The sequence below is a fragment of the Eurypyga helias genome, unplaced genomic scaffold (genome assembly GCF_000690775.1).
Source record: "Eurypyga helias isolate BGI_N326 unplaced genomic scaffold, ASM69077v1 scaffold1275, whole genome shotgun sequence".
NCBI lineage: Eukaryota > Metazoa > Chordata > Aves > Eurypygiformes > Eurypygidae > Eurypyga > Eurypyga helias.
In genome coordinates, this window is record NW_010251838.1 from 15590 (window position 1) to 40976 (window position 25387).

Sequence of the window (25387 nt, forward strand, 5' to 3'; positions counted from 1 at the left end):
ATCCTATAACAATGACCTATTTTAATGTAATTTTTAAAACATTATGTTATTTCCTGGAAGATATTTAATATAGTTTGCATAATATGGCTTTGTTTCTACTTTTTGAACTGAGCTTTTTGAGACATTATTCATATCTTCTTGTCCATCAGCATCTGCAAGGTTGATGGTACCTTGTTACTGGGTAAGCAGTCAAGACACAAACAATTTATATGTTTAGATTTAGTGGCTCTAAGCTTGTATTTGCAAAGGTTTGTATTTTTGTAGGTGACACACTGACGTGTAATTTTTTTGTAAGACTATTTGGATGTTATTTTAAGCTGGGGAAGTAATCTAGGAATGGAGAGAGACGTGGAAGGGGGTTTAATTCCTCGTTTCTCACTTGGCAAACACTGTCTGAAGCTGATGCAGACGGTGTTAGAATCAAGAAGAGAGAAATTTCACACGCTTCTGTTTAGTTGTGAATTTTTAGGCAAAATATATGCATTTAGACATCCAAAAGTATCTGCCTATGTATCGCATTGGGGCATATGGCTCTAGATTATGTGAATTTTTACAGTGGGGACATGATGGGAAGCATTCCCAAATGGAGCTATGCTGGGAAAAGGGATTTTTCAGTTGATTTCCCACTTTATTTTGGGAATTTTTGTTGTGTAAACAAGGTTTTCCTATGCCTCAGCAATGAAAGGCTTGGGCAGATAAACTCCTGGGGCTTATCTAGCTCGCTCTGGGAGGAGGTGAATGGGCTTTCCTCTGCTCTTGCGATTTACTCCAGCATTTCTGAAGCGGGGATTGCCATGCTTTCAGAAACAGAAAGTGCTATATTTCCCTTGCACACAGTTCCATGCAAATAATTAATCATTTTGTTCTACATTTCCTTCTTAATATGTTTCAGTTTTCTATTTGGGCTTGATAAAAGCTGAAAGAGCACTGCATGCTATGTTTTGCCCCCTTTTTTACCATCAGCCACATCAGTCAATCACAGAGCCATAGTTATTTCTCCCCATCTGTGATTCTGAAGGCAACCAAATCAGTAACTGGATAAATGCTAGGAACAAAGAAATAAGGGGGATTTTTTTTCCATTTAAGCTTTGGAGCAATTGCTCTGGAAAGGTTTCTGCTGTTGCATATGTGCCTGTCTTGAAATGAGAACGTATATCTGAGTTATTGTGGGAAAGGTTATTAGTTGAGGACTTGAATCCCTCTCTGTATTTGGCCAACACAACAAGAGGTTGCATTGGGAACGGAAGGGAGGGAGCAACGGACACACAGATGTGGGGAACAACCCCACAGCCTGGGAGTAAGTATTTCTGACCCAGCCCAGAGGAAAAAGAGCAGAGGAGGGAAAATTAGCCAAAATCCTGCAGCTGAAGAGACTGAGGCCAGGAGGTATGTGATGACTGGCCTCAGGACACGCACCATCTGAAACTGAGCGGAAGATGAGCCTAAAGAAGTAGAGACCTTGAACTCTGGTCCTTTACGGTCATTTACTGGCATATATTTAAAAAAAAAAAAAAAAAACAGAAACCAAAACCACACAACAGCTGGCATTGCTAATGAGTTTTTTTGCACTGGTCGTAGGAGTAGTCGAAGATTTTAGTGTGGTCAGGAGAGTTTACAGCAATATTCACTGTGAAGCAGCTGAACGTCCCATGCAGAGCGATGGATGGCTCGTGGGCTTCTAGAGCAGTGTGATGGTGTGTGCCTGGTTTAGATATATGCAGACTTAAAACTCTAGGTAACTGCGGGGGGAAACCATATGCAAAGCCCCCATACAAGTAGTTCATGAAAAAGTAATGATAAGAAATAGGCAAGCCAAGTAACATGCACCAGACACCCATCTCCACTAAAATAAGGCTCTTCTGTTCTCATCACAACTAGGTTTATCGCTCTCCAGATGCTCAGGACCAGTCCTGAGCGGGTAAAGCTGGGACTGACGGACCCTGCATCCGATTAAGCAGCTGTCAGGAGCGGGCGGTTGATAAACGATGCCGACTCCCACTACCGCTGCACGCATCACCTTCTCTCTCTTTTAAATCACTCAGGAGAAGCTCACGCTTGCTCAAGAAATATGCAGTCTTCCACAGTTGGCTGGATTGACTTGCAGAAGCTTTTTCCCTGACTTGTGCTGTAAAATGTAACGCATCTTAGTCAAATATATGATTTCTCAATGCCTATAGTTAAGCAGGGACTTGTGAATCTCTGCATCCCTGCTGTGTCCTGGTTGCTCTGCAGGAACCTAAAAGAAAAAAATGAAAGGAAAAATGAACTTCAGAATGTGGAGTTGTTCCTTATTTTCGTGATATTTTTTTTCCCACAAAATTTGTTATATTTTGAACCTGAAAGGCTTTAGGGCCATTAAAAGCTCCTTCTAGGCCTGCACACACATGCATAGAGTATGTGTCATTGGTGTAAAGGTGCATGATGTCTCATATACTGAATTCGGGACCTTGTAGTTTTGTAGCAAAAATTTCCTTGTGCGATGTCTTAAAGCAACTCAGGGTCTTTAATTCTAAAAATAGTACATGTAGCGTTCATGTTAATTTTGGATGAGGATACATTGGCAAGTTGAAAGAACATAATTTTGTTTAAAGTTTTTTTCTCATACTAAAAACAAAAGCAGAAGCAGCAATGCAGCTGTATGAAGCTGCATCATATTAGTGCAATTTTGAGGATTTTGTTCTTCAAATCTGCCATCAAAATGCAGCTTGGATTGGTGCAACTTTTTCCAACACATGGAGTAAGGTGCACTTCCAATACTGCTGTTTTGAGAGTGAGTCACAAGTCTTAAAAACATATGATAAAAATTATGAATTTTAAATTCTACTGTCTTCCAGATGCCCTAAAATAATTTCTGTGAAAGGCTTCTCAAAGCAATCCAGTTGAAAATGATCTTGGAGGAGATGAACTTTATAAAAGAGCATGGGTTGTAGTTATTTTGGTGGAAAATAAATAGCTTTTTTTTCCTCAGCATGAATTTGGGGACAGATCCTCACTTTTACTGTAAAGCGTCACGGTTCTGCTGGTGTTGGAGCAGTGATTTCTGTTAGCTGGAGGTCTCCTTGTTAGCCCTTATAGCACAGCCATTCATGTTGTGAGATAGAGTAGAGCCCAGTGAAGCAGGAAAGGGAGTTATATTGCTTTTTCTGTGTAATTAAATTAATATCTTGTTTTCTTCTAGCAACTAAATAATAAATATTAGCTGATGCAAATACATCGTATAAGGCTCTAACAGCAAGCGAGGAAAAAGCAAGCAAGAAGCAATGATGCCTAACACGCCGTGCATCCTTCGCAGGCGTAGTCTGGCGTACAGCTAACCTGTGTCTGAGCAAAAATCTGGTGCACCTCGAACTGTAAAATGCTTTTTCATAATTTTCTTTTGCATAAAAAAAAAAATTGGTGGCATATTAGCAGAAAAAATGTTCATTTTGGTAAAGGGCGCATCAGTTTCCTTGAAAACTTCTGAATTTCCCCCTTTTTTTGCTTGCACCCAATATTGTTATAATATCTGTGGGTGTTTTTTTAGGAGGAATATAGAACAGAAGGAATTAGCTGGCACAACATCGATTACATAGACAATTCTGGCTGCATCAACCTGATCAGTAAGAAGCCGACGGGTCTGCTCCATCTGCTGGATGAGGAAAGCAAGTGAGTAGGAAGCTGTTGGTTTTGCTAATGATATTTGGGTTTTCACTTAAAAGGTGTTTATCCTTAAGTCTTAACGTCGTGTGATTCTTCCCAGAAAGATGCTGGTAGCTCGCTAGTCTGATTTATCTTATGTCTCTAGTTTTGTTTCCAAGGTGATAATGCAAGCAGTGGAGAATCAGGAAGCTGAACAAAATTAATACGTAAAATTCTGTTTCAAGAATTTCTTCTGGTAAAGGGAAGAGCAATGGTTTCCTTTGCTTCTCTCCTTATTTCTCTCCCAGTCCCCTGTGGTGTAACAACACAAAGATGCTTGAAGTTGAGCTGAGTGAAGGGAGAATCCGAGTTCATGAGTTAAAGCAGGTTGTGTGGGTGCTGTTACTGGACTATAATAATTTACTGTAAAAAGTTAGGCCAGAGTGCATTGAGGGCACTCGTATGTAGGGGCTGTGCTTCCATAGGATTTCATGGATGCAGCTCAGATTTGCATGCTTGGTTATATCCATCCAGCTAGTCTCTGTAGAAGTTACCAAATGACTTTGTGACTTCTAGACCTGCCTTTTGGTGGAAACTTCCAAGCGTAAGGGATCTCCCATCGGATGCATGTGCTGGTTTTCTCTATGTGAAGGGCAACTGAAGTGAGATTTGTAGGCAAAACAGCTCAGTATTTCCTAAATGTGTCAATACCCCATGGATATAGGAGCAGTCTAAGCCTCAAATCCAATGACAGAAACTTTCAGATAAATGCAGCTACCTGGACTAATCTCCATGCAGTGGGCATACAGTGCACTATGCTGCATATGTTGTGCTTTTATAACTGATTTCAGACCATTACTGGATCAATTAAGAGCTCTTCAGACACCAGATATACCTTGTATTTGTATATAAGCACGTAACAGCATACAAAATCGTGATTGCTTAATACCTGCACGTGCAGAAGTGGAAGCTCAGAATATCTCTGTTTTTCCATTTGTGGTCAATAAAGAAGTGTAAAAGCTTTTTCGTTGGGTTTATAGCCATCATTTTTTTTAATTCTTTCCACTCAGTTTTCCTCAAGCCACAAACCAGACACTGCTGGACAAGTTTAAGCGTCAACACGAAGGGAACTCTTACATTGAATTTCCAGCAGTCATGGAGCCGGCTTTCATCATCAAACACTACGCAGGCAAAGTGAAGTACGGAGTGAAGGTCTGTCCCCCAGCTGTTCCCCAGCAGTTGTTTTCATTTAAATCATCTAGCTGTGATGAGGAAGGAGAGCCCCAAAGGCTTCACAGAGATGTTTTGGAGAGGACTTGGCTAGAAAAGAGTCAGGAGAAAAGTCTTTGATGAAAAGTTTGGCTGAAATGAGAAGGTGGTGGGGATTGTGTCTTCCTGTTCTCCTCCACGTTGCAAGCTCCTTGTGTTGGCTTTTTGGGGAAGAATTTAGGGATGTGTTCTGAGGTTAATGCTACATCCTAGAGATCAGTTGAAACTAGGTATTTGGCAGCCTTTCTGGGTTTCATTTGTGTAGAAAACCCAATGTGGGGTTTTTTTTCCATCATTAGCCATTTTTTAATGCAGGTTACATGAGCATAGGTCTCGACATCTCTCTGCTGCAGGTACCTATAAAATTCCCATGCAGATGATTTCAAAGTTGACCCTATTTATATTCATGCCAGCTATTAGCAGAAGCAATGCAGGTGAGCCTGCATGAGAAACAGCCTTGGGATTTACAACTGCAAATCTGTAATTGTGTTTCTGATGCTGTAAATGCACATAACAAAATTCAGCATTAGCTTCAAAATGTTCCAGAGAGCAGTGCTTTGAGATAAAACATTTATTGGGTGTACATAAAGAGGTGACTGCTATGGGGTAAGAAAAAAAAGAAACAGGATTTAATAGTTGTGCTGTCCCAGGGATAGCCTGGCAGGTCTTAGTCTATGTAACTTATAGATATCGTTTATTTTCCTCTTTTCTCCCCCTCTTTTTTCTCCTTCCCTAGGATTTCCGTGAGAAAAATACAGATCATATGCGCCCGGACATTGTAGCTCTCCTGCGGAGCAGCAAAAATGCCTTTATCTGTGGAATGATTGGCATCGACCCGGTGGCTGTCTTCCGCTGGGCAGTCCTGCGGGCCTTTTTCAGGGCGATGGTTGCTTTTAGGGAGGCTGGAAAACGATACGTGGAGAAGAAAACTGGTACGTGTGCCAATCTCCTAACCCTCGTGCCTGCTTTTCACAAGCAGCGTGTTTCTAACGTAGTACTACAGTATTTTAAGTAGCCTCTCTGGCTTATTAGGACCTATTAATCTATTAAAAAAACTGATCAAGATAGTGTATAGAGTTTTGCTGTCCAAAAATTATGTTTAAAGATGGGTTTGCAGAGGATTTTAACACACTGTAAGCAAAGATTTTCATTTTACTGCTGCTTTAACTTTTCCTTTTTGTAGGATGCACGCATAAGAAATCCTATGATTTGAACAGAGACATAAAAATTATTGAGCAAATAAAGCAAATTATTTTTGCTAAGAATTCTTGAACTGTTAGTTACGTCTAGAAAAAAAAAGAAATAATTCTTCTTTATAATTTTTCAAGCTGTTCACCCTTTAAGCAGCAAGAGAGCGTGTCTCTTGTCTAGAAAAATTGCTTCGCAGTCATCCAGAACCACCTCATGCTGAACGTGGGGGCATTAAATTAAAGGAAAGTAATGGTGCATCATCATGCTGTGGCACGCAGTACCTGGCTGTGCTTTTAGACCATTTCTCTGCATAAAGCAATTTCAGAAAGGCGGGTACAAGCTATTACTATTCATTTCTGGGCACAAGAGGGCTTGAAATTCATGATGAAATTAGAGCCTCAGCAAGGAAAATGTCAGCTGAGTTAAAATTGAACACGGAGCCGCCCCATGAATTTTTTTCTCTTAGTCAGAGAGGTGTGCATCAAGGGGAGCCAAGGAGCTTGGGACAAGGAGCGTAGATACGGAAACCACACAAGTGGAAAGAGTAATTTTCTTGTTCGGGGTGAATAATAGCATCCCAAGAAGAGCAGGAGGCAAAAATCAGCTTTCAGGTCCTGAGGTTCTTCCTCTCAAACCGCTTGGATGCTGTGTAGAGAAAAGATGTGTCTCATGCATCCAGGTCTCCGGCAGATGAAGGCAACACCTACGGACAGCAGCGTTTCAGAACGCTGAGGGGTTGATGGCAAAGACATTTGACATTGAGAGCAACGCTGCTCGAAAAAGTTCGCTTCGGAAATCCGTGTTTGCATTTTCCTAACAGCGTCTTTTTTATCTTGAACTAAAGCAAACTGGTCAAGGAGATAAAAAAATACACATTCAGTCTTGGGAAGTAAGAGCTAATTTCAAGCCCTGCTTCGCTTCCTGTGTCTCTGGCAATCAGTCGCGCCTGCCGTGTCTCCTCACTAGCTTTCTGCTTTCGGTCCTGACTTGGTGGCATTAACTTGGTTATGTCTGTATCAGTATGTAGAATAGAGTCCAGGCGGTTTTCAGACAATTCTGGGAGATACTTCTTGCACCCCCCTCTATTTCCATACCACAACTAACCAGCACATGGTGATGGCTGAGTTTCTAAACTTTGTCTGACACACGATGCTGCTGTTTTCTCTCTCTGGTGTCCTTTGGCCTGCTTTCAAATGTCTTCATGCTTTGTAACCTCTGGTTTTTGAGTTAAAAAGAAATAAAAGGAGGGAAAAAAAAAAAGAGCTGGGAGAGTTCAAGTTTGTCTTAAACTTCCCCAACAATCCTCACATAATTTATACCCTGAATTTCTGTGTGCATCTTCAGCCTGAATTGGGAAAAAGTCATGAGAAGGTCACCATTGTGTAGGCAGAACTAGTGGGAGGACATTACCTAAATCTAACTCGGTTACTGAGGTGAGCCTTGCTGGTCCGGAAAGCTTCCCCTACAAGCGATGGCGGAGCTGGGACCACTCATGTTCAGCTGCTTCTGAACTCTCTGGGCGGGACCCATCATCTCCTGTCACGACTTCTGCCCAGGCAGTGGTAGCACTTGGCAAGGTGACATCTGTAGCGATGTTTTCATCATGCTTTTGCTGGTGAGACCTCGTGCCCGCCTCCTGGTCAGCTGTCCTTCTCCAAAATCCCATCCGTCTTGCCAAAGCACCAGAAGGCAGATGGGTGTTGGTGAACCTGAGGGGAAGGCTCAGATGGTGGGTCAGGCTGGTGCAGCACAGCACATCCACCGCCAGATGCTGGTGGTCCCTCCTTCTCCCCAAAATAACACAGGAAAGCCCCACGTTGATACTTTGCATCTATGGTAGAAGGCATTTGTGAATTATTAACGAATCCCTAAAATTACCCCATCTCAATAGACAAAAGCAGACAACTGAAGAGAGCATATGTTTTAAGTTTAGTTTTTTACCAAACCTTGCTGGCTTTAATTAGCTTGATTTGAGTGCCTCACCACCCACGGACGTGGAACTTCTGATAAAATTACAGCTGATGAGCTGAGAATAACTTCACACAGGTAGATTCATCCAAGTGTGCACGCATAATATTTCTTTATCATTTTTAAAAAGCCATGGTGCCCCGTTCTTGGTTTCTGAGGTCCTGTCTGCTGCTGCTACCATCCATCAGGCAGGTGTAATTATTGAGCAGGAAAATATCTGAAGCATGCTTTTTAAATTTTTATTTAAGGCTCTCTGCACTCTTTTGTCTTAACCCCAAACAGATCTCCTTTGCTTTTCCCTGTCTGAAGGCTTGTCCGAGTCACGCTTGCAATACCCAACGGGGATTTTACTGAAAAATCTCCGGTTTATGTGTAAGCAGCTCTGCAAATTTTTGCTCTGCTTTCTCTTTGCATCATCCTTTCGGGTATCTTCTCCATGCCAGCAGTGCCAACCAGTGCTACGGATGCTTCTCTCAGCATTTTTTTCCTGCTGGCTTTGGGAACTCCCCTTTTTTGGTGCTCCTAATGTCCTCATAGTGCAGCTTTTAGTGACTGCGTGGTTGTCCTCATTAATTTGGAAGTGAAGAGCAGCAAAGCGGTGTCAGTTAATTTTGTTGGGTACCTTTTTCTTCTGCCTGAGAAATACCTCTGACAGTGCTGCCAACCCTCCTCGGATAAAACACATTGGATCTGGCAAGATGCAGTTAGCTGAAGGGGTGGACTTTTTCAGTAATAGGATTTTTTAAATTATTGTTTTCATTACTGAGCTTATCAAAGAGGATTAAGATAGTCCAAAAGAACCACACGTTTGAACTACATTTGTTAATGAACTTCGATTAAAGGAACATTATCAAGCTTTTTAGGAAAGAAATTTGCCTGATTGCCATTTTTTGCTATATCATCAAGATTAATTTATTATATAAAAAGCCCTAGTCCTTGTTAGTGAAAACTTAACGGAAGAGCTAGTGCTGTTCATATAAACCAGAGATGCCCAGCTTTCTTGGCATGGTTTTACTGGTCACAAACCTAAATTGTCGCTCTTATGAAGAGTTCGTGGTCCTGGGTCTGTGCCCTCCCTTGATGGGCTCTTCATTTGCATGCGGCCAACAAGGGCTGCTCTTTGAGTTAGTGCCTGTTGCAGCGCGTGAAGCTGGGCACCCAAATACCAACCCCCTCAAAAGGATCAAAAAACGCTCTGTATTTGCCAAATAAAGGTGATAGCAAGCAAAAAAATGGCCTCTGAGGTCCCAGTGAGCAGAATGAAGTGCTGTTAATGCAAGGAAGACACCCCTTGGCAATGTTCCTCTGTACAGTTCAGATCAGTCCTTTCTGATGATTTAATGCGTCGGTATGAAATGCTTCCGTACGTGCTGACACAAGGTAACTCCTCGGTGACCTCATCAGGCCCCAACAGGAGCATGACATATCCCTTGACTTGGCCACCTCAGCGATGACGGAGACAGTGTCACCTGCGTAACCTCTCCTCCACCCTGGGGTCGGTGCTGGGCCACACGACAATGGTTTCTTTCAACTTCTGTCCTCAAACCCATCCTACCTAACTCTAGACTCTGTGTCCTCTGCCCTTCAGGAATACAGAACCCTTGTTCAATACAAATAATTTCTATTTTTCCTTTTAATTGCCAATATCTGAGCAAAGCGTGGCTCTGGGATGCAAGATGAGAATTCAAGGTGGCCATGTCCAGGAGCACCTCTGCGGGGAATTGCGGATAACGCCTGGCAGAGGCACAGAAAGGATTTTTACAAGCAGTTAATAAAAGTAAAGAATTGACTAATAATTTATTTTTTTACCCAAATAATTGTGGAGTGATTATGCTCTGGCTAATAAGGACTGTAAGTGGGGCTGGGATGTGGTCCAGCCCATCACTCCTGTGCCACAGGGCTGTGTCCAGAGGAAACCGAGGTTAAATTGTGTCAAGCACAAAACCCACGCGACCCTCGAGCTCTCACGTCCTTCGGGCTTGTTCTTTACCCTCTCCTGATTTCTGCTTATATAATCTTTCTCTTTTCTCCATTTTTTTTTATTTTGTTGTTTTTATTTTGCTTCCCAAGGGCATGATGATGCAGTGCCATGTGCGGTTTTGAAAAGTGTGGATAGTTTTAGCTTTCTCCATCACCCAGTTCATCAGAGGAGCTTAGAGATCCTGCAGAGATGCAAGGAGGAGAAGTACAGTAAGGCTCCACCACCTGCCCTTCCCTCTGATATGACACTCACGCCAAGAAATGGAAACCAGGTGCATTCAGCATAGAAAGGGTAAAAAAAAAAAAAAAATGCACAAGGAACCCTCCAGGGTCGAACCGGCTGCTTTGTAGCAATTTTGAGCCTTCGGGAAGGTATTAGGCAGAGTTTCAAGAGCAAAATTAAATGCAAATCCCCGTCTCTTGAGATACTGCCTGGTTTTGTTGACAGCTTCCCCATTTACTCGCTGATGTTAAGTCAGGATGCTGATGCCCGGGGGATTTTTCTTGTGTCTTATTGTTGTTATCACATGTGTGATAATAAGTTCAAAGCATTGCAGGTCCGATAGGAATATTGGTATAAGGCACATGGCTGATACAGCTGGAATTTTACTTTATTGGGATTTCATTGGACTTTTCACAAGCTAAAGTTATTTCAAATATTGTCTCCAAGGGCTTTTACTTAAAACTGAACTGTTTGGCAATGTTATTGTACAGAATGAGTTGGGTTAAAATGCACTTGGTCTCCGTTTCTTCCTCCTCGCTCCTGTCACATAATAAACTCATCCTGCATGACAACATGGACATTCTTGCCTGCACTACTATATTTTATATATAGATATAAAAAATACATATTTGGTGCTCGTATCTTTAGATATGTCATTGCTCTGCCATTATTCTCTTCCTTCATGTTGCACATTAAATCTTACGGAAGTAGAGTGCTGCTACATGCAGTCTTCAAGGACAAATTCTCAGCCTGGGTTGCTAACTTAAACATCATGCAACTTAGGTGTAAATGCAAACCGCACAGGTTTTTTCCACAGAGATGAACACGGTAAGTACAGTAATTGCATGTTAAGTCCTCACAAATATGCTTTTCCTGCTAGAAACCTTATATCAGTTTTCCATGCTGCCTGCAGCGTGTAGCACTGGGAGAGCGGAGGTGCTTTATTCTTCATTTCGACTTTAATTCTTAATTTAGGCTACATTATTTTTTCCTACAAGTTCCCACCATTGCTGCAAGGAAATATAAAGCAGTAAGAAAAACATAACACTAGATTTTATTAATTGGTGTTGTGCAAATAACAACCTTGCCGATACTACTAAGGAACTATTGAAAAAGAAGGCAATTGTCAGTAATTTTAATTGAAATTAATTAGTCAATTTTAATTTGTACATTAGCTCAGCAATGTGGGAAGTTTTGGTGGGATTAATTGGCAGTTGCTTAGGTGTGAAGAGGGAAATTCATACAACTCGAGACACTTAGAAACAGAGCTTTAATATGAAGCAGTGAAGGTGAGCTCAACATTTTAAAACCTCACTTGTTATAGACAAGTCCACTCAGTTTGGACTCTCTGAGGATGACACCAACACATGGATCCAAAAGTGACATTGCCATAGTTTGTGAATTGGCTGAGAGCGTGGGACCTGACAAACGAGTAATTCATGTTCTGCATTCAGACATCATTCACAACTTCCCACGGGGTGTGCTCCTGCAAGCTCCTTCCCCAGGCTTCATGGCTTTGGCAAGTTAAAATGAGCTTGGAGCGTGTATAATTTTTCAGTCCTGAATTTAGCGGGCTTGAGGGCCCCGCAGACAAGCATGGTCAGCCTGAAGTTGGCCCCAGGGACTCGGCTTTTCCTGGAAGTCAGATGAGGTTACACCCATGTCATCCTTGAGAGAGGAACCAAATAGATCATCACCTTGTCTTGAACTGTGCAATTGGTTCCAGCTATGCACAAAGAGAGAAAACTAATTGATTTGATGAACAAACTGAGATTTCCTTTAGGTCACTTGGTATTCAGCTTGTGTAGTCAACTGATCACCCTTCCTTTACCATCTCAGCCACCTTGCTGGTGTCTTTGAGTCTATCAATTAATTTGTGGTCTTCCATACGAGCAAGGCACAGGGTTTAGACATCTCTGAATTCAGGACAAAAGCTCTGCTGGTTGATGTTCGGGCGTAGGGAGTAGACCAGGATTATCCAAAGCTCTTTTCAATAAGGCCAAAGACCTGTTAGGCAAATCACACTCCAGGTGGGGTCTCATGAGAGCAGAGCAGAGGGGGAGAATCCCCTCCCTCAACCTGCTGGCCACGCTTCTCTGGATGCAGCCCAGGATATGGTTGGCCTTCTGGGCTGCAAGTACACGCTGCCGGCTCACGTTGAGCTTCTCAGCAACATCAGTCTGTCTTTCAGAAACACTGCAGCTGAAAAAAAGGGAGTGCTTGAAAAATCAGAATAATTTTATTCCTGAAATGTAAAATAAATTAGCCTGCATCTCTGCTGGCCAAAGGGAATGAGTGGTTTCCACTCACACCACTGTTCCTTGCATGCAGCATATTAATATAAATAATTTAATAGCCTGTATTCACTATACAGAATTATTAAAGCCACGTGCAATTTGTTGGCTTAAATCTAAGACCTTTTTGCCTTTCATTTCTAAAAAAACCCACTCTGTTTCCCAGAAGAGGGGCTACATCAATATGACAACTTTTATTTGGCATTTATGTGTTTCTTCTTGTAGGAGCCAATTGATGGCCCAATGTAGAAAAGTCTTTTGCTATGTCTTAAGCAACCCTCTTTAACCCAGCTTGTGCACCGTAACTTTTATTAATGATAAAGTCACTTAATGTGCTAAGCTGGCAGAATTACGACCAGTTTTAATGGAGCTATTATCTGGGAGCCTGAAATAGAAATTCCCTTTTTCCGAGCAGTGCAAGGTATGGATGCAATAAGATTTTGATACAGCCTTGTCTTCATAAGGTCAGCCCGACTTGTTGGGTTACACCGTGTTTTGGGCTTTTCAGGTCTTGAAAGAGGAAGAACAACACTCACAGGACAAGAAATGTAACCAAAAATGGCCTAAATATCAAAAAGGGTTATTAAAAGTGTTTTGAACTCTAGGCACAGCTAGGCACTTGAGTAGATTATCTGACTTACTTTCCAAAATTCTCTAGAGTTGGAGATTACAAATCCCTTTTCAGTAGGAATGATTTGGTCCTGCCTTGGAGCACAGGCAGGATCGAAGACAACCTGTGGTAGCATATTCCTGAATTTTCTTTTGCTCAGATTTCTAGGATATTTGCATGCCTTTAGGTACAATAACTTAACCAAGTGGATCATCAGCCAAGACAAGCTGTTACAATATCTCAAGAGGTAAAAGAGGACAGTTAATGTCCTGTTAAAGGGATGTTCCTTGTTGAGATTTGATAGGAATTCATCTTCTCCTTAGAGATTTCAGGCTCTGAGGAATGGCGGATCAGCAGAATGGGCTCAGAGCTCTGCGTACGTGCTTTGAGTTCATCTTCAGAATAAAGGGATCCTTAGGACACCTTTTAGCTCACCACCTGGGCTATATTAAATAGGAAAATTATAAATGTAGGGGATATGCTATTGATTCTTCCTATTCTGTTACAAACTTTAGTTTAGACTTCCTTCTTTCTAGAGAGGCTTTTTTTCTTTTTTTTTTTTCCACTGCAGAAATCTCAGGGTAAAGGAATATACATTTTCCCGTGTTCAGGTGAGCACTGCAATGTTTCCTCTCGCAGCAGCGATTTCAAGACAGTTGGAAAATTGCTCAGCTGTTTCCATGTCAAATTCGAGCGTATCAGGTCTTTAAATATCTGTAGTTTAGTGACTTGAAAAGTGTTTTGTTGTCTACAAAAATTGTCTGCTGTCTTCCTAAATGCTTGGTTACAAAACATTTCCACTTTGCAGAAAATGACAGCTTTAAACGTCAGCTTTTGTAACTGTGCATGATAACTTCCTTGGCTTATTTATTAAATAGAAACTACTCTAAAACTACCCCTATCAAAGGATATAGGTTAATAGGCAATAAAGGCTCCCAGTGCTGTATATGCTACTTGCTGTACATGTCCCTGTCCGTATATCTCTAGGAAGGGAAGAAGTGTGCAAATGACCATTTTTCCAAGCACGCTGCTCATATCTGGGTGTTTTGCCCATGCACGCAACTGGGCTGTCCCATGTGTAGCGGGGAATTTAGGAATATTTTGGACATGCAGGACATGGGTCATTGGTGCCCCGATCACAGCAGCCTCTTCCTTCACCCTGTTTGCTTACTAGCTGGGACAACACGTCCCTAACACAACGTGCATGCGTAGGAAGGGAATTAGCAGGCTTGAGCAAACAGCATTACTCACAGGGGTGATGACTTTGTGGCAGAGAGGTAGGACTTAGTAGACGATGGGTATGTCGGCATCCTTGGCACCCTTGTATGCCCAGCATGTGCCATGACACGTACGTGCTCTTCCTCACTGTAGTCAGCGCTAAGCTATGGCTGTGCTAATTGCCTCTTGGTGAAGAGCCAGTAGAAACTTCTTTTTCCATGTGTTGCTTTAGGTATTACTCGGAAGAGCCACACCGCTCTCAGATCTCCAGGGAGTCAATACCATCAACGAGAGGAGCCAGCGGTAAGTCTCTTGCTTTTACATTGGCACGACAAGGAAATCTGGGATGGGAGACCACTGTCTGTTGTTATAAATGACTGCATTCATGTTTCTTACAGATTGCTTATTAATTTTGTCTTCTCGTTGTTCTTCCTCTGCTGTGTGATCATATATATATCTTTAGCTGACTTAGTGGCAGGCAGGGAAAGCAACTTTCCTCCATCAAAAGGCAGCAGTTGTAGGTAGTGTGGCATACAAGGTGGTAAAAAGCTTGCAAAACAAAATATGTGCTGACATCAAAGAAATAAAAAATTATCGAGGAGTTTTCTGGAGGAAAAAACAGGTGTTGTGTTTGGGTGCAGAACTGCACACATGAGATATGAGGGTGGCTGTAGGTGCCACTGAGTGTGGAGGACCTGGGAAGTTGTGAGGCTTGAGATGGTACCTTGTTAAATGTTTGGTTTCTTTTAAGGAAAAAACCATGTTAACTGGAAATAGGTTTAATTTTTACAGTCTACATGTATAGTTTTCTTTTTTAATCCTTCCTTGAAGGTTCTGGACATTCAAGCAGTGATTAATGAGACCTTTTTATTTGAGAGTCAGGTCTACACTTTGAGATGCAGATCTGTGCCTCTTTTGCAAAAGGTTTTCCAAATTCATTTTGGAATTAAGTTGCTTGTGAAGCAAAATGTCTTCATTTCAAAGGGCTAGCTGGCTGCTCATCCTCATCCTTTTCTCCAGTTACTCTTGTGCTATCCCCCTGCAGACACCTGATTATCCAAATACCACCTCTGAAGGTGTACAGTGCCTCCCGCTTCCCCCTGAGCAGATGTGTGTGCATGTGTGCTGGGGAAAGACAGGATCAGAGCATCCTCAGGTCCCAGAGTGATTGCTTGGAGATGCAGACATCCAGACTGCTCTCAGTTTCCCAAGAAGTACAGAACAAGTGGAGAGGAGTCTGAGACTGTCTTCGTGAAGCATGTCCACCAGACCCCTGTAATGGCCCCTGCATCTCAGTGGGTTTCCCTTCCACAGGAAATAAAATGTTTTCCAAATATATCATTAAACATCATTTTTTTACCATCTCGAATGCAAAATAGCCAAGACGGCAATTAGATACATGTTGTTCCTTTCTTTTTTTTTTTTCCTAGGAGGACAAAAGTGGCTTTTCTTGACTGGCTTTATTCACCAAGTGCCCTCTGAGTGCCATTAAGAGTACAATATTCCTGTTGCCCTGAATTTCTTCCCTTTGAGAGTGGTGGTGGCACCCTGCTCAAAGAGAACTGAATATTCTCATATCACTGCAAGTTGTCTTATTTTCAGTGGTCAGAGAGGATGTGATTCCCATAAAATTGTTGGACTGAATTGATGAATTGGTGCTACTTCTCGAGTTTGGGCACAAATCCAGCTTTTGCAAGCAATCTCACCCAATCGTGGGAAGGTGATGCAATCCTGGTTGCCCTCACATCAGTCTTTCACACCCCTCCTTTGCTTTCTCCTAATGCTACAGCTGCTAGGGCTCTGATCTCTGTGCTTACAATGATAGTAGGCACGTGGCAGTGTTTGAGGCAGAGAAGGTTGGTGTCTTCAGAGGTGACGTTCACCATTTCTAGCATCTCTGGTTGCGCAGGTTTCCCTAAACGTGATGTAATGTGAAACTTTGTCCCTGTGGAGATGTTTGCCTGTAGATAAGAGAAGTTCTGCAGTTTCTCTAATAAGCCTTCAAATCTGACGTTGGTGCGTGAAGCGGGATGTGGCTTTTCTTGACTGTCCGGCTCCAGCGGCACATCAGTGTGGCAGCTTGGGCTGCCAGCATTTTCATTGCCCAAAACATTTCACTTATCTCAGCAAGGGGCCATTGTAAAGGCAGGGAAACTCCTTCTGTCCCAAGCAACAGCGGAGATGTATTTATTTACTGTGGAGTTCAGTCTGTGGTCAGCTCTATTTATTTGGCTTAACCAAAGTCAGCATAACAGACAAGTTGCCTTAAACAGCCAGGATCAAGGGCAGGAATTACTGTGTCTTCCTTCCATCATCCTCAGTAGTCAGGACAGACAATTTATTCCCTTTACCTATATATTTGCAGAAATGTGCTTTTGAAGCTGTCCAAACTCCTATGTTCCTTCTGGAGTGGTGCTTCAGTAGCACGGTCCATGATCTTTGTCTCTTGGGTGTCACCAGTGGTGGATCCCCAAATGTTGTCTGTGTCCCTTACTTCTGAAAGCACAAACTGGGTCTCCCATAAGATCTCTAAAATCCAGCCCATGCTTTCAGTTGATTTTGATACCTGTCGTTGCAGATGATTTGGGTCTGAAGAGTCATATTGCACTTGATACATTTTGGTATTTCAGTTAAATTCCACTTGTCAGCAAGAAGGGGTAAATACAGGGGTGAAGGTAACACATATAGAAGAGAGATTTGCTGTAGCAGCTTTCCAACAGATAGGCTGGCAAGTGATTTACGGAGCTAAATTAAGCAGGAATTTGCTTTCAAAGCCATCTCATGATCATGCGGTCGCTGATAAGTCTGCGTTGTACATCCAACCCACAAGATAGCCCAGGGCTTGTTTCTAAAAGCAAATTTGAGGCATGACATCACGCAGGAAGTTGTTGCAGAGGGTTTAGCGAGCCAGGCACTCTCCTCTGATCTCAGAAGAAAGCGAACGGGTGGTTTGCACATGCTGGGTCAGGGGGAAGACCGGGCTTCAGCGGAGTGTCAGGAAGCCGGCGTGCATTGGAAGTGCCTTTACCAGCTGGCCCGTAATGAAAGCCGTGCCATCCCTAACCCAAACCACACCAGCTGTCTGTTTTCCTGATGGTTTGTATTAATTGATGAAGCTGTTTTATGTGCAGGGATGTCTGAGCAGCACGCAGGAAAACAGGTGTCAATCAGTCTGGCTTGAAACGGTTGGGCTTGGGGAGATGATTGACCTCCCAAGTACCAAAACAGCTGTCAGTCACCATATGCATGTATCCATCCTAAAGTGTCCGTAATAAATAGACTCGTCGTTCTATGTCTTTTGTTGGTGGTTGGGTGTGTTGTTTTGTTGGTTTTTTTTCCCAAAACCACATGGGAATTTCTAGGGCCTTCTATTCTCTAGTCTCATTCACAGTCCATATAACCACAGTCGGCCTCAAGCCTGAGAGCGCATTGAGGTCATCCAGGATTAATGATAGGTTGTAGATCCCACAAGCCACTGAGGTTTAGTGGTACCCATCAACCGGTGACTTTTTTTTTCCCACTTGCAAATAGGAGGATTTTGATGGATGGGAAGTAGCTGTAAAGAGGAAGAAGGTGGACTAGAAAGATCACCTGGGTATTTAAACTTTTTGCTGGCTTTCCTTGAGTCAGACTGCTTAAAAAAAGCAGATCCTAGAGCGCTCAGCCAGGGTTTTACTTTTCTGTGATTCATCCTTTCTTTTAATAGTGGTACATGTCAAACTGCAGATTTAACAGGGCTAGGAAGGAATTTGAAAAGCGCTGCGGCATGACAGCAAGGAGACTTGCACTCCAGCATCACGTTGCTCCAGGGTTCTGGTTCCAGGCTTTGAGCTGGCTGAATTAACAACTTCACACGCTTTGTTTTTTAATTTCCATGTGGCACTGGATATTTGCCCTTCCTCCACATCAGGATTTTGAGGCAAAGGGCTGCCTTGTTGCGAGACCTTAGAAGTGACCAGTGCTGGAGGCCCCGTTTAAACCACCGTGTCCTTAAGTATTCTCATGACCAGAAGACTGATGCTGCATTGAGTCTCCTCCTGTTCCTTTCCCTCCTGTCTGAGAGCACTCTGGAGGGATTTCAGACCCCACAGCCACATTCATTTGTAGTAAACAATTAGGTTATTGCAAATGATATTTGCTTTTTCTTTTCCTAATGAAATGATTGCATGAGTTAGAAAAGACAGGGTCAGCATCAGCATCCTCTGAAGTTGTTACTGTTAACGATGGCAAGGCTGATGGCAGGAGTCACGGTCTCATCCTTTGGTCCACCAAGGTATCTGCAGAGCGAAGCCTTGTGACTGGGAGAACTGGGAGGTGTTATTCTCCTGCTGATAATTTTGATTTTAAGAAAGTTCTTAATTAGCCAATCCCTTTGTGTGGTGTCTGCCATCATGAACTCATCCTACATGATTGGATTTACTGTTAAAAGAATTGAGCAGCGACTCTGATTTCCTACCAATGGATTGTTTTATGATCTTATTTTTATTTGGTCACAGAACCAGGTTGTTTTATGTCTTCCTAACGCTGTGCAGTGTTTGGTGTTGCAGCGATGCCTATGCGGTTGGCTGGAACGGCCGGATGGGGATGAGGCACAGCCGGCTCACCAGCCCGGGTGCCCTCCTAGACAAAGATGGGATATTCGTCAACGCAACCAACAGCAAGCTGCTGGAGAGAGCCCACGGCATCCTCATGTCAGTATAAAAGACGGGGATTTGGACTCCATGGGAGCATGATGAGCAGTATAGGTAGTTACAGGAATGTAAATAGCCAGAATAAAAAAAAATCAGGGTTTCAAGGAGACTTGGAAATGTTTCATGGTTGGGTCAGAGCGACCCCAGTATGTTTTACACGTCTGATTTCTGTAACAGTTACTCATTTGTAATGACAGACACAGGGGAGTGACAGAAGGAATGAATTTGCTGGTCAAACCAGTCTCAAGAAATGACAGTGATGTAATCCAGTCACGATATTTAACGTGATATCCAAGTTTCCATTACAAATTAGGTGGGGAATTGATGTTGATGATTCACATGGCAGCCTCATCAGAAGGTTCAGAGAACATCGCCAGGGTGGCTGGAGTTAACGCAGGGTATGGGAAAGCAGGAGGATGGTCAGTTGTTTCATGATGCCATTCCTTCGCTCCACCCAAGTTATTTCCAGTGTAACAGTTCCCTATGATTGGATCTCTTCCTCAAACCTGTGCCACTAAAATTTGAAAAACTAGTTTGCAGCATGCAGAAGCAGCCCAGTTTCAGTGCAGGTTGTAGGAAGCAGCTGCTAAAGGGGATTTTGAAGGGCTTGTTTCATAAACTCCTCCATTCTGGAATAGCACACCTGGATTAACCTCAGCCATTTATTATCTCCCCAGGCGAAATAAGAACTTCAAAGCCAAACCCAATCTCCCAAAGGTGAGCGAGGAGGGTTCTTACCGTGCGGTCTCTGGGTTAAGACTGTAGGTACAATGTTGAGATGCTGATGGGTATGAGGAAGACCGCTTGGTCCTACATCAAGACCTCGGTCAACTCATCACAGTCACCTCTGTGGAAGACTCTTTAATTTCTATAAAACCAAAGGATTTCAGCCCTGGGAGGTGACTATATGAGTGTTTAACATCCTTCTTTCTTGGACCTACTCTGACTCCTTTTTTCATCCTCCTGGGAAGGAGTGTGTATGTGCTGGTGAAATTTGGTAATTAAATGTCTAAAATGAGCAGGTAGGTTATGCAAGAGGGCTGGTACCTGGTAGACAACAGGCTTTGTCTAATATTTAGTTTCCCTCTATCTTGGCTGCATTTAGTATATTTTAAGAGATGCCAAGAGATAGGTTGTATCCAGAAGAACGCTCGTTATGGTCCTTGCTGGTGCTGCATCGGTGGTGGGGAACAGAGGACCAGGAGGAGCAAACTTTGGGTTTACTCCTCTCTGCGTGCACATTGCACCTGGGGAGACACAGATACACTTAATCGGTCAACCGTTCGTTACCAGTGAATAGTTTGTCTGCAGCCCTCAGTGGGTAGGAGAGCTGAATTTCCTGTGGTCAAAGATGCCCTTGCTGAGTCCTCAGAGGTGAAGAGGAGCTCAGAGGAACATGATCTGGAGGATCTAGCTCTGGCCAAATAAAGCAGAGCTATGTTTCAAGCCATTCCTCAGTGTTTCCCAATGAGTTTAAGTCGGGTGGTCACCCTAAGGAAACCCTGCAGGGGGTATGATGAGGGATATAGCGGATAGCATGACAATTTTATCTAGTTATTCTTTATTGATAACAAATTTTTTTCCACAGCACATGCTGGACGTGAAGTCCCTCAAGCACCTAACCAACCTGACGCTGCATGACCGCATCACCAAATCTCTCCTCCATCTCCATAAGAAGAAAAAACCGCCCAGCATCAGCGCCCAGTTCCAGGTAATCCCTTGCCTTTGATACAGGGAGGTGAATTAAAAGCAAATACCTGCTCCAGGTCCCCAGGGTGCCTAGAAGGACACTCGCAGACACAGTCCAGTCCCATTCTCACCACAGCTGAGGGTATGAATTCAGCCGAGGAGGTGGGTTGGGTAAGCTGGCAGACACCATGCAGGTATCTGAACAGTGCAAATGGAGAGGAGCAAGAGCGATGGTGGGTATCACGGGAATTGATGCGGTGGAGCAAGATGGGCTGTGAGGATGAGCTGCAGAGTAGAGGTTTTGGTGCATCCCTGTCCTCTGGCACTGAGCTTTCCAAGCCATCACATTATGGTGCTTTCCTTTCCGAATCCAGAAACAACAAAATCCTGAAACGACATTTTTTACTTGCATTCAGCATCTGAAATTCAATCTGTTTTCAAACCAGCCAGAATATGAATTTTAATAGGAGCTGAAAGGTCAAAATATTGCTGCGTTATCTCCAGGCAAGCAGAGGAACTCGGAGGAAGGATCGATACAGCAGTTGTGTTGTTCGTGCTGTGTGCCAGCCATCCATCACTAGGAATAGCTGCGGCAAAAATACTCCTCTAGTACACACATCAGGGCTTGGAAACTTTGTAAGTCACATGCACAAGCAGGTGGTAATATTAGAAAGCAGCTTTTCAGTTAAAAATCGGTTTCCAAGCAAGTGTGGCTTAGTTTTGACATTTTTTTGATGGGGGAGGAGATGTGAATGATTTTTAGAAAGTCTCCATGTATAGATCTGAGTAAGATTAAGTAATTAAGTATATACATTCACACACACGTATATTGATGTCTGTGTATATATAATTTGCAGAATGCACATCTCTGTATATATATATTTAAGCTAAGTCTAGTCTAATGGTGTGCTGGTTAAAATACACTTCTGCAGGGTTTAATTCATACAATACCATAGGGTGGTTGAAACATGGATTTCTTGGACTGAAATGCCTTCCCAAAACCTGTTAATCCTTCAAATGAAATTCTGAAAAGCCTAGTGGTGTGTGATTGAGATTTTTATATATGTTTTTACAGTGCATGCAAATAAAAAACCACCACTAAACACCATGAAGATATCCCCCCTGCCCCTATGCAGCAAAGCACATAATTCTAATATCCTTTTTCTTACGCTTTCTGATGTTCCCCAGTGGTGATCTGACAACATAGAAGCTGTGCTTACAGCACATCCTTCTTTTATGTAAATGAATAAAATCATATTTAAGTTGGAGGCAGCTCTGGTGTGACTGCCTGCTTCTCCTCTTAGACAGACGCCGGGCACTCCAACCCTGATTTCATTTAACACTTGGAAAAGAGAAACATTTTCTTGAGAGAGCAGCCTGCTGCAAGCCTGCAAGATTGCTTTTTTTATCAAGAGCAGGCTAATAAAATTGTGGCGCGTGGAATTGGGTCACAGGCAGGAAACACAAATGTTTCCCATCACAGGGTTTGAGGGTTTTTTTCGCTGATAAATGCTGCCTTGTGGCTAATGCCTGGACACCGGGCTTGCAGCTGCTCTGTCTCCTATTGATTTTAACCATGCCTGTACTTACAGCAATCTATAGGGAAAATAGCTGTCTCAGAGTATGCTGTAAGAGCAGCGATGGCTTTCACAGTTGAAAACTAGATCATTGGTACCTAAACTGCAGCACAGCGATTTACAGCCTCCCCTTTTATCCTGCGTGCAAGAGGTACCCTAGAGAAAACGATGCTGCCCTGTCTAGCACGGGGTGATGCTGAAACAATTCATCACACCCCCAAAGTCCAAATACCGGTGGTGAAAAGAGTAGGTGGCTGGAAGGTTTTGCAGGCAGAGGGCCAAAGGAATAAGGCACGGAGTTAATCTGGGGACCTCGCGTGTCCTTTGCAGATTCCCAACGACCAGAGCTTGCGCCAGATGGCAGAGGGTGCATGAACCATCTGCCTTGTGCGCAGGATGTCGCTTGGCTGCTGATGAAATGGAAATACCCCCTCCTACGGGGCCAGCAGCCCCAACACGATCCAATTTCCAGTGCTGGGAGTGCATTACTTGCCGGGCTTTCGGTGGCACTCTTTGGGAGAGGGGTTGCATGCCATGTGTCTCCCCCTTCCCTCCCACCAGTCTGGTGTAGGGCACAGTCAGAAGTCAGATGCTGCAGCATCATTGCTGATTGATACTGCATAATAGGCCTTTTTTTGTTTTGTTTTGTTTTGTTAAAAAGATGAGTGAACTCAGTCTATTTTTAAGAAAACCAGGAGCGAGCCAGCAGAGATCTGCTGCATCCGTGCTGTTCCTGCTGTTCCCTGGGATTGGACTGACAGGACATTTGCATGCAGTGGATGTGCACATAACGCAGCTGCATTGCACGTGGGTGGGATCCATCCCTTACTCTTCCCCGGATCCTGGATGTAGATACATTTTTCTGAACATGAAAGGCTTCCCATAAAGATGTCTTTAAAATGATCAGAAGGAGAAGAAAAGGCTTTGTGCAAGCAGATCTGTAGGCTAAATGCTTCTTTCTAATATCACGCCATTTTATTAACACATATATTCAAAAATTTATAACTCTGCTTATAGCAAATACGCAATAGAATATCTTTTATACAACTGAATTCAAAATGCTATTAAAATCGGGAGTAATCAACTCTGGAGAACACTGCTAATAGCATGTCACTAATGTGCTTGGCAATTAGAGATATTCAAAATATTTATAGGGCACAGCAAAAAAAAATGCAGCCAGGGAGCCTGGCCAGCCGCAGACTGACTCAGCATGCTCTGATTTTTCAGTACGTTTCTATACAAAGAGCTTGTGCTTCGTCACAAAACAGTCAAAGATGTGCAAGGTAGAGGAGTACCTCAGCCTGGCGTTCCACTGAAGCAGTTGGGCGTAGCAGTGATGCCTTTATAATTTCACTTTTATGGGCTAGACTTCTAAGAATGATGTGGAAATAGGGAGACATTTAAAACGGAAACCTGGAAAACCTTTGGTTCTCAGTGATCACAACAGGGCGTTTCAAGCAGAGGAATATGGCCAGAAGTGTGCCAGGTTTGAACCTATTCTCCTCTAAAACAACCTGTGAAGTGTTTAGGGTTCACAGGCTTCAAAAATCATTGCAAATTCCAGATTGAAAATCATTGCAAATTGCAGATCTTCCCCTTGCAAAACTGTCATTGAAAAAAAAATCATTTTTACACCAGCAATAAAGTTTTGACAATTAAAAATCAAGACTAAATGCGGCATGGAATCACTTTTGATAAAGGAAAACTTTATATGTATTTTAAAAACATGAGTGATTGTTTCATACAAGGTATACATCCTTCACTTGGAGCTCCCACTCACGTCTGGAAGAGGCTTGTTTGTGTGGAGCAGGACGAGACTTTGAGCTCCAGTGTCTGACGTTGAAAAGATCGAACCAGGGATCTCAAAATGCAACCCAGCATTATATTTATCTGTAACTAATTTCTTGGGTGCAAAGACAAAACCAGACAAGTTGCTTGGGCTAAAAACTTCTCGGGGAACAATTTCCCATCTGCCTGGTTTACTCATCATTTATTCCAATGTTTTTGGGTTTGGATTCAAGTGCTTGGATTTTCATTGTTCATTGTGGTCGTCCCTCCGTTTCCCAACTGAAGATGTCTCCCCTGTTGCAGGCATCGCTCAACAAGCTGATGGAGACCCTTGGCCAAGCAGAACCTTATTTTGTCAAGTGCATTCGATCCAACGCCGAAAAGGTAAATCCTGTCCCATGAAAGCGGTGCTGCTAAAGGTCATCTTGGTAATACGTTGTGAATTTTTGCAGTGTGTTAAAAAGAAAGCCCCAAATTGAGTTGGATTTAGAAGATATTTGTATGTGAGCAATGGGAAGCACGGATGTTATCACTTGAGTGTTGCCCTTGATAAACTACACTGGCTCTTGTAATTGTAGAAACAAATGAAAAATGTATGGTTTTAATTTATATGATATATATATTGGTTTTGATAAAAATAATTTGACTCCTTTGAAGCTCCTGCCACCCCTAATGAATTCACTTGTGCTGTTACTGAGCTCTAAAGCTTCTTTAGAGTTCCTATAGGTAAAAGCAGATACTTGTAGAGTAAGTTACATTATTCAAACTGCCTCAGTGATGCATCATATTTTGTGAATTTCACTTAGTCTCATGGGCTAAGGACCCTCAGTTTAAAATAAAGATTGCAGTAGTGATGCTTTCTTGTGGATTAATCCATCGGAGTTTTACCCAGGGAAGAGAAGCTTTATACCTTGGAGATACTATTTAGTTGCTCACAATCTTACGCATTAGCTGTGCCCTCTGAAGGTCTTACTCAGTTGAGGGGCTCCAAAAACTTTATTTAGAGCTTTATATATCTATTTAGCAGTTTGAAAGTCTCCATCTGATGGCTGCTTGGAAGCAAACAGGATTCAGCCCTGGTGGGATCAGCACTGCTCCTGGCAACCCACGTTCCCTCCCTCCCCTTGCATCCTTGCCAACATGCATGTCCTGCAGATGTGCTACATCTGCTGAATCCGTTTACCCATCCGTGCACTTAAAAGCTTCAGTTAAAGGAAATATTTGCTCACTGTTGGCCTGGTTTTCCCCTTCCAGCTGCCCCTGCGGTTCAG

The 25387-nt window shown here is 42.9% G+C and overlaps 1 protein-coding gene across 1 annotated transcript in view; it reads left to right on the forward strand.

Annotated features, from left to right (window-relative positions):
• MYO9A (myosin IXA) overlaps positions 1–25387 on the forward strand; it is a gene marked incomplete at both ends in the record, with an annotated part of 67094 nt that overhangs the window by 14419 nt on the left and 27288 nt on the right. The window contains 12 exon segments of the mRNA XM_010152128.1: positions 3524–3645; positions 4689–4830; positions 5624–5819; positions 10117–10236; positions 14604–14619; positions 14621–14674; positions 18919–19062; positions 19740–19779; positions 20651–20773; positions 24420–24500; positions 25371–25384; positions 25386–25387. The exon segment at positions 25386–25387 is cut by the window's right edge and continues 80 nt beyond it. Coding sequence (XP_010150430.1) covers positions 3524–3645; positions 4689–4830; positions 5624–5819; positions 10117–10236; positions 14604–14619; positions 14621–14674; positions 18919–19062; positions 19740–19779; positions 20651–20773; positions 24420–24500; positions 25371–25384; positions 25386–25387 — 1054 coding nt within the window.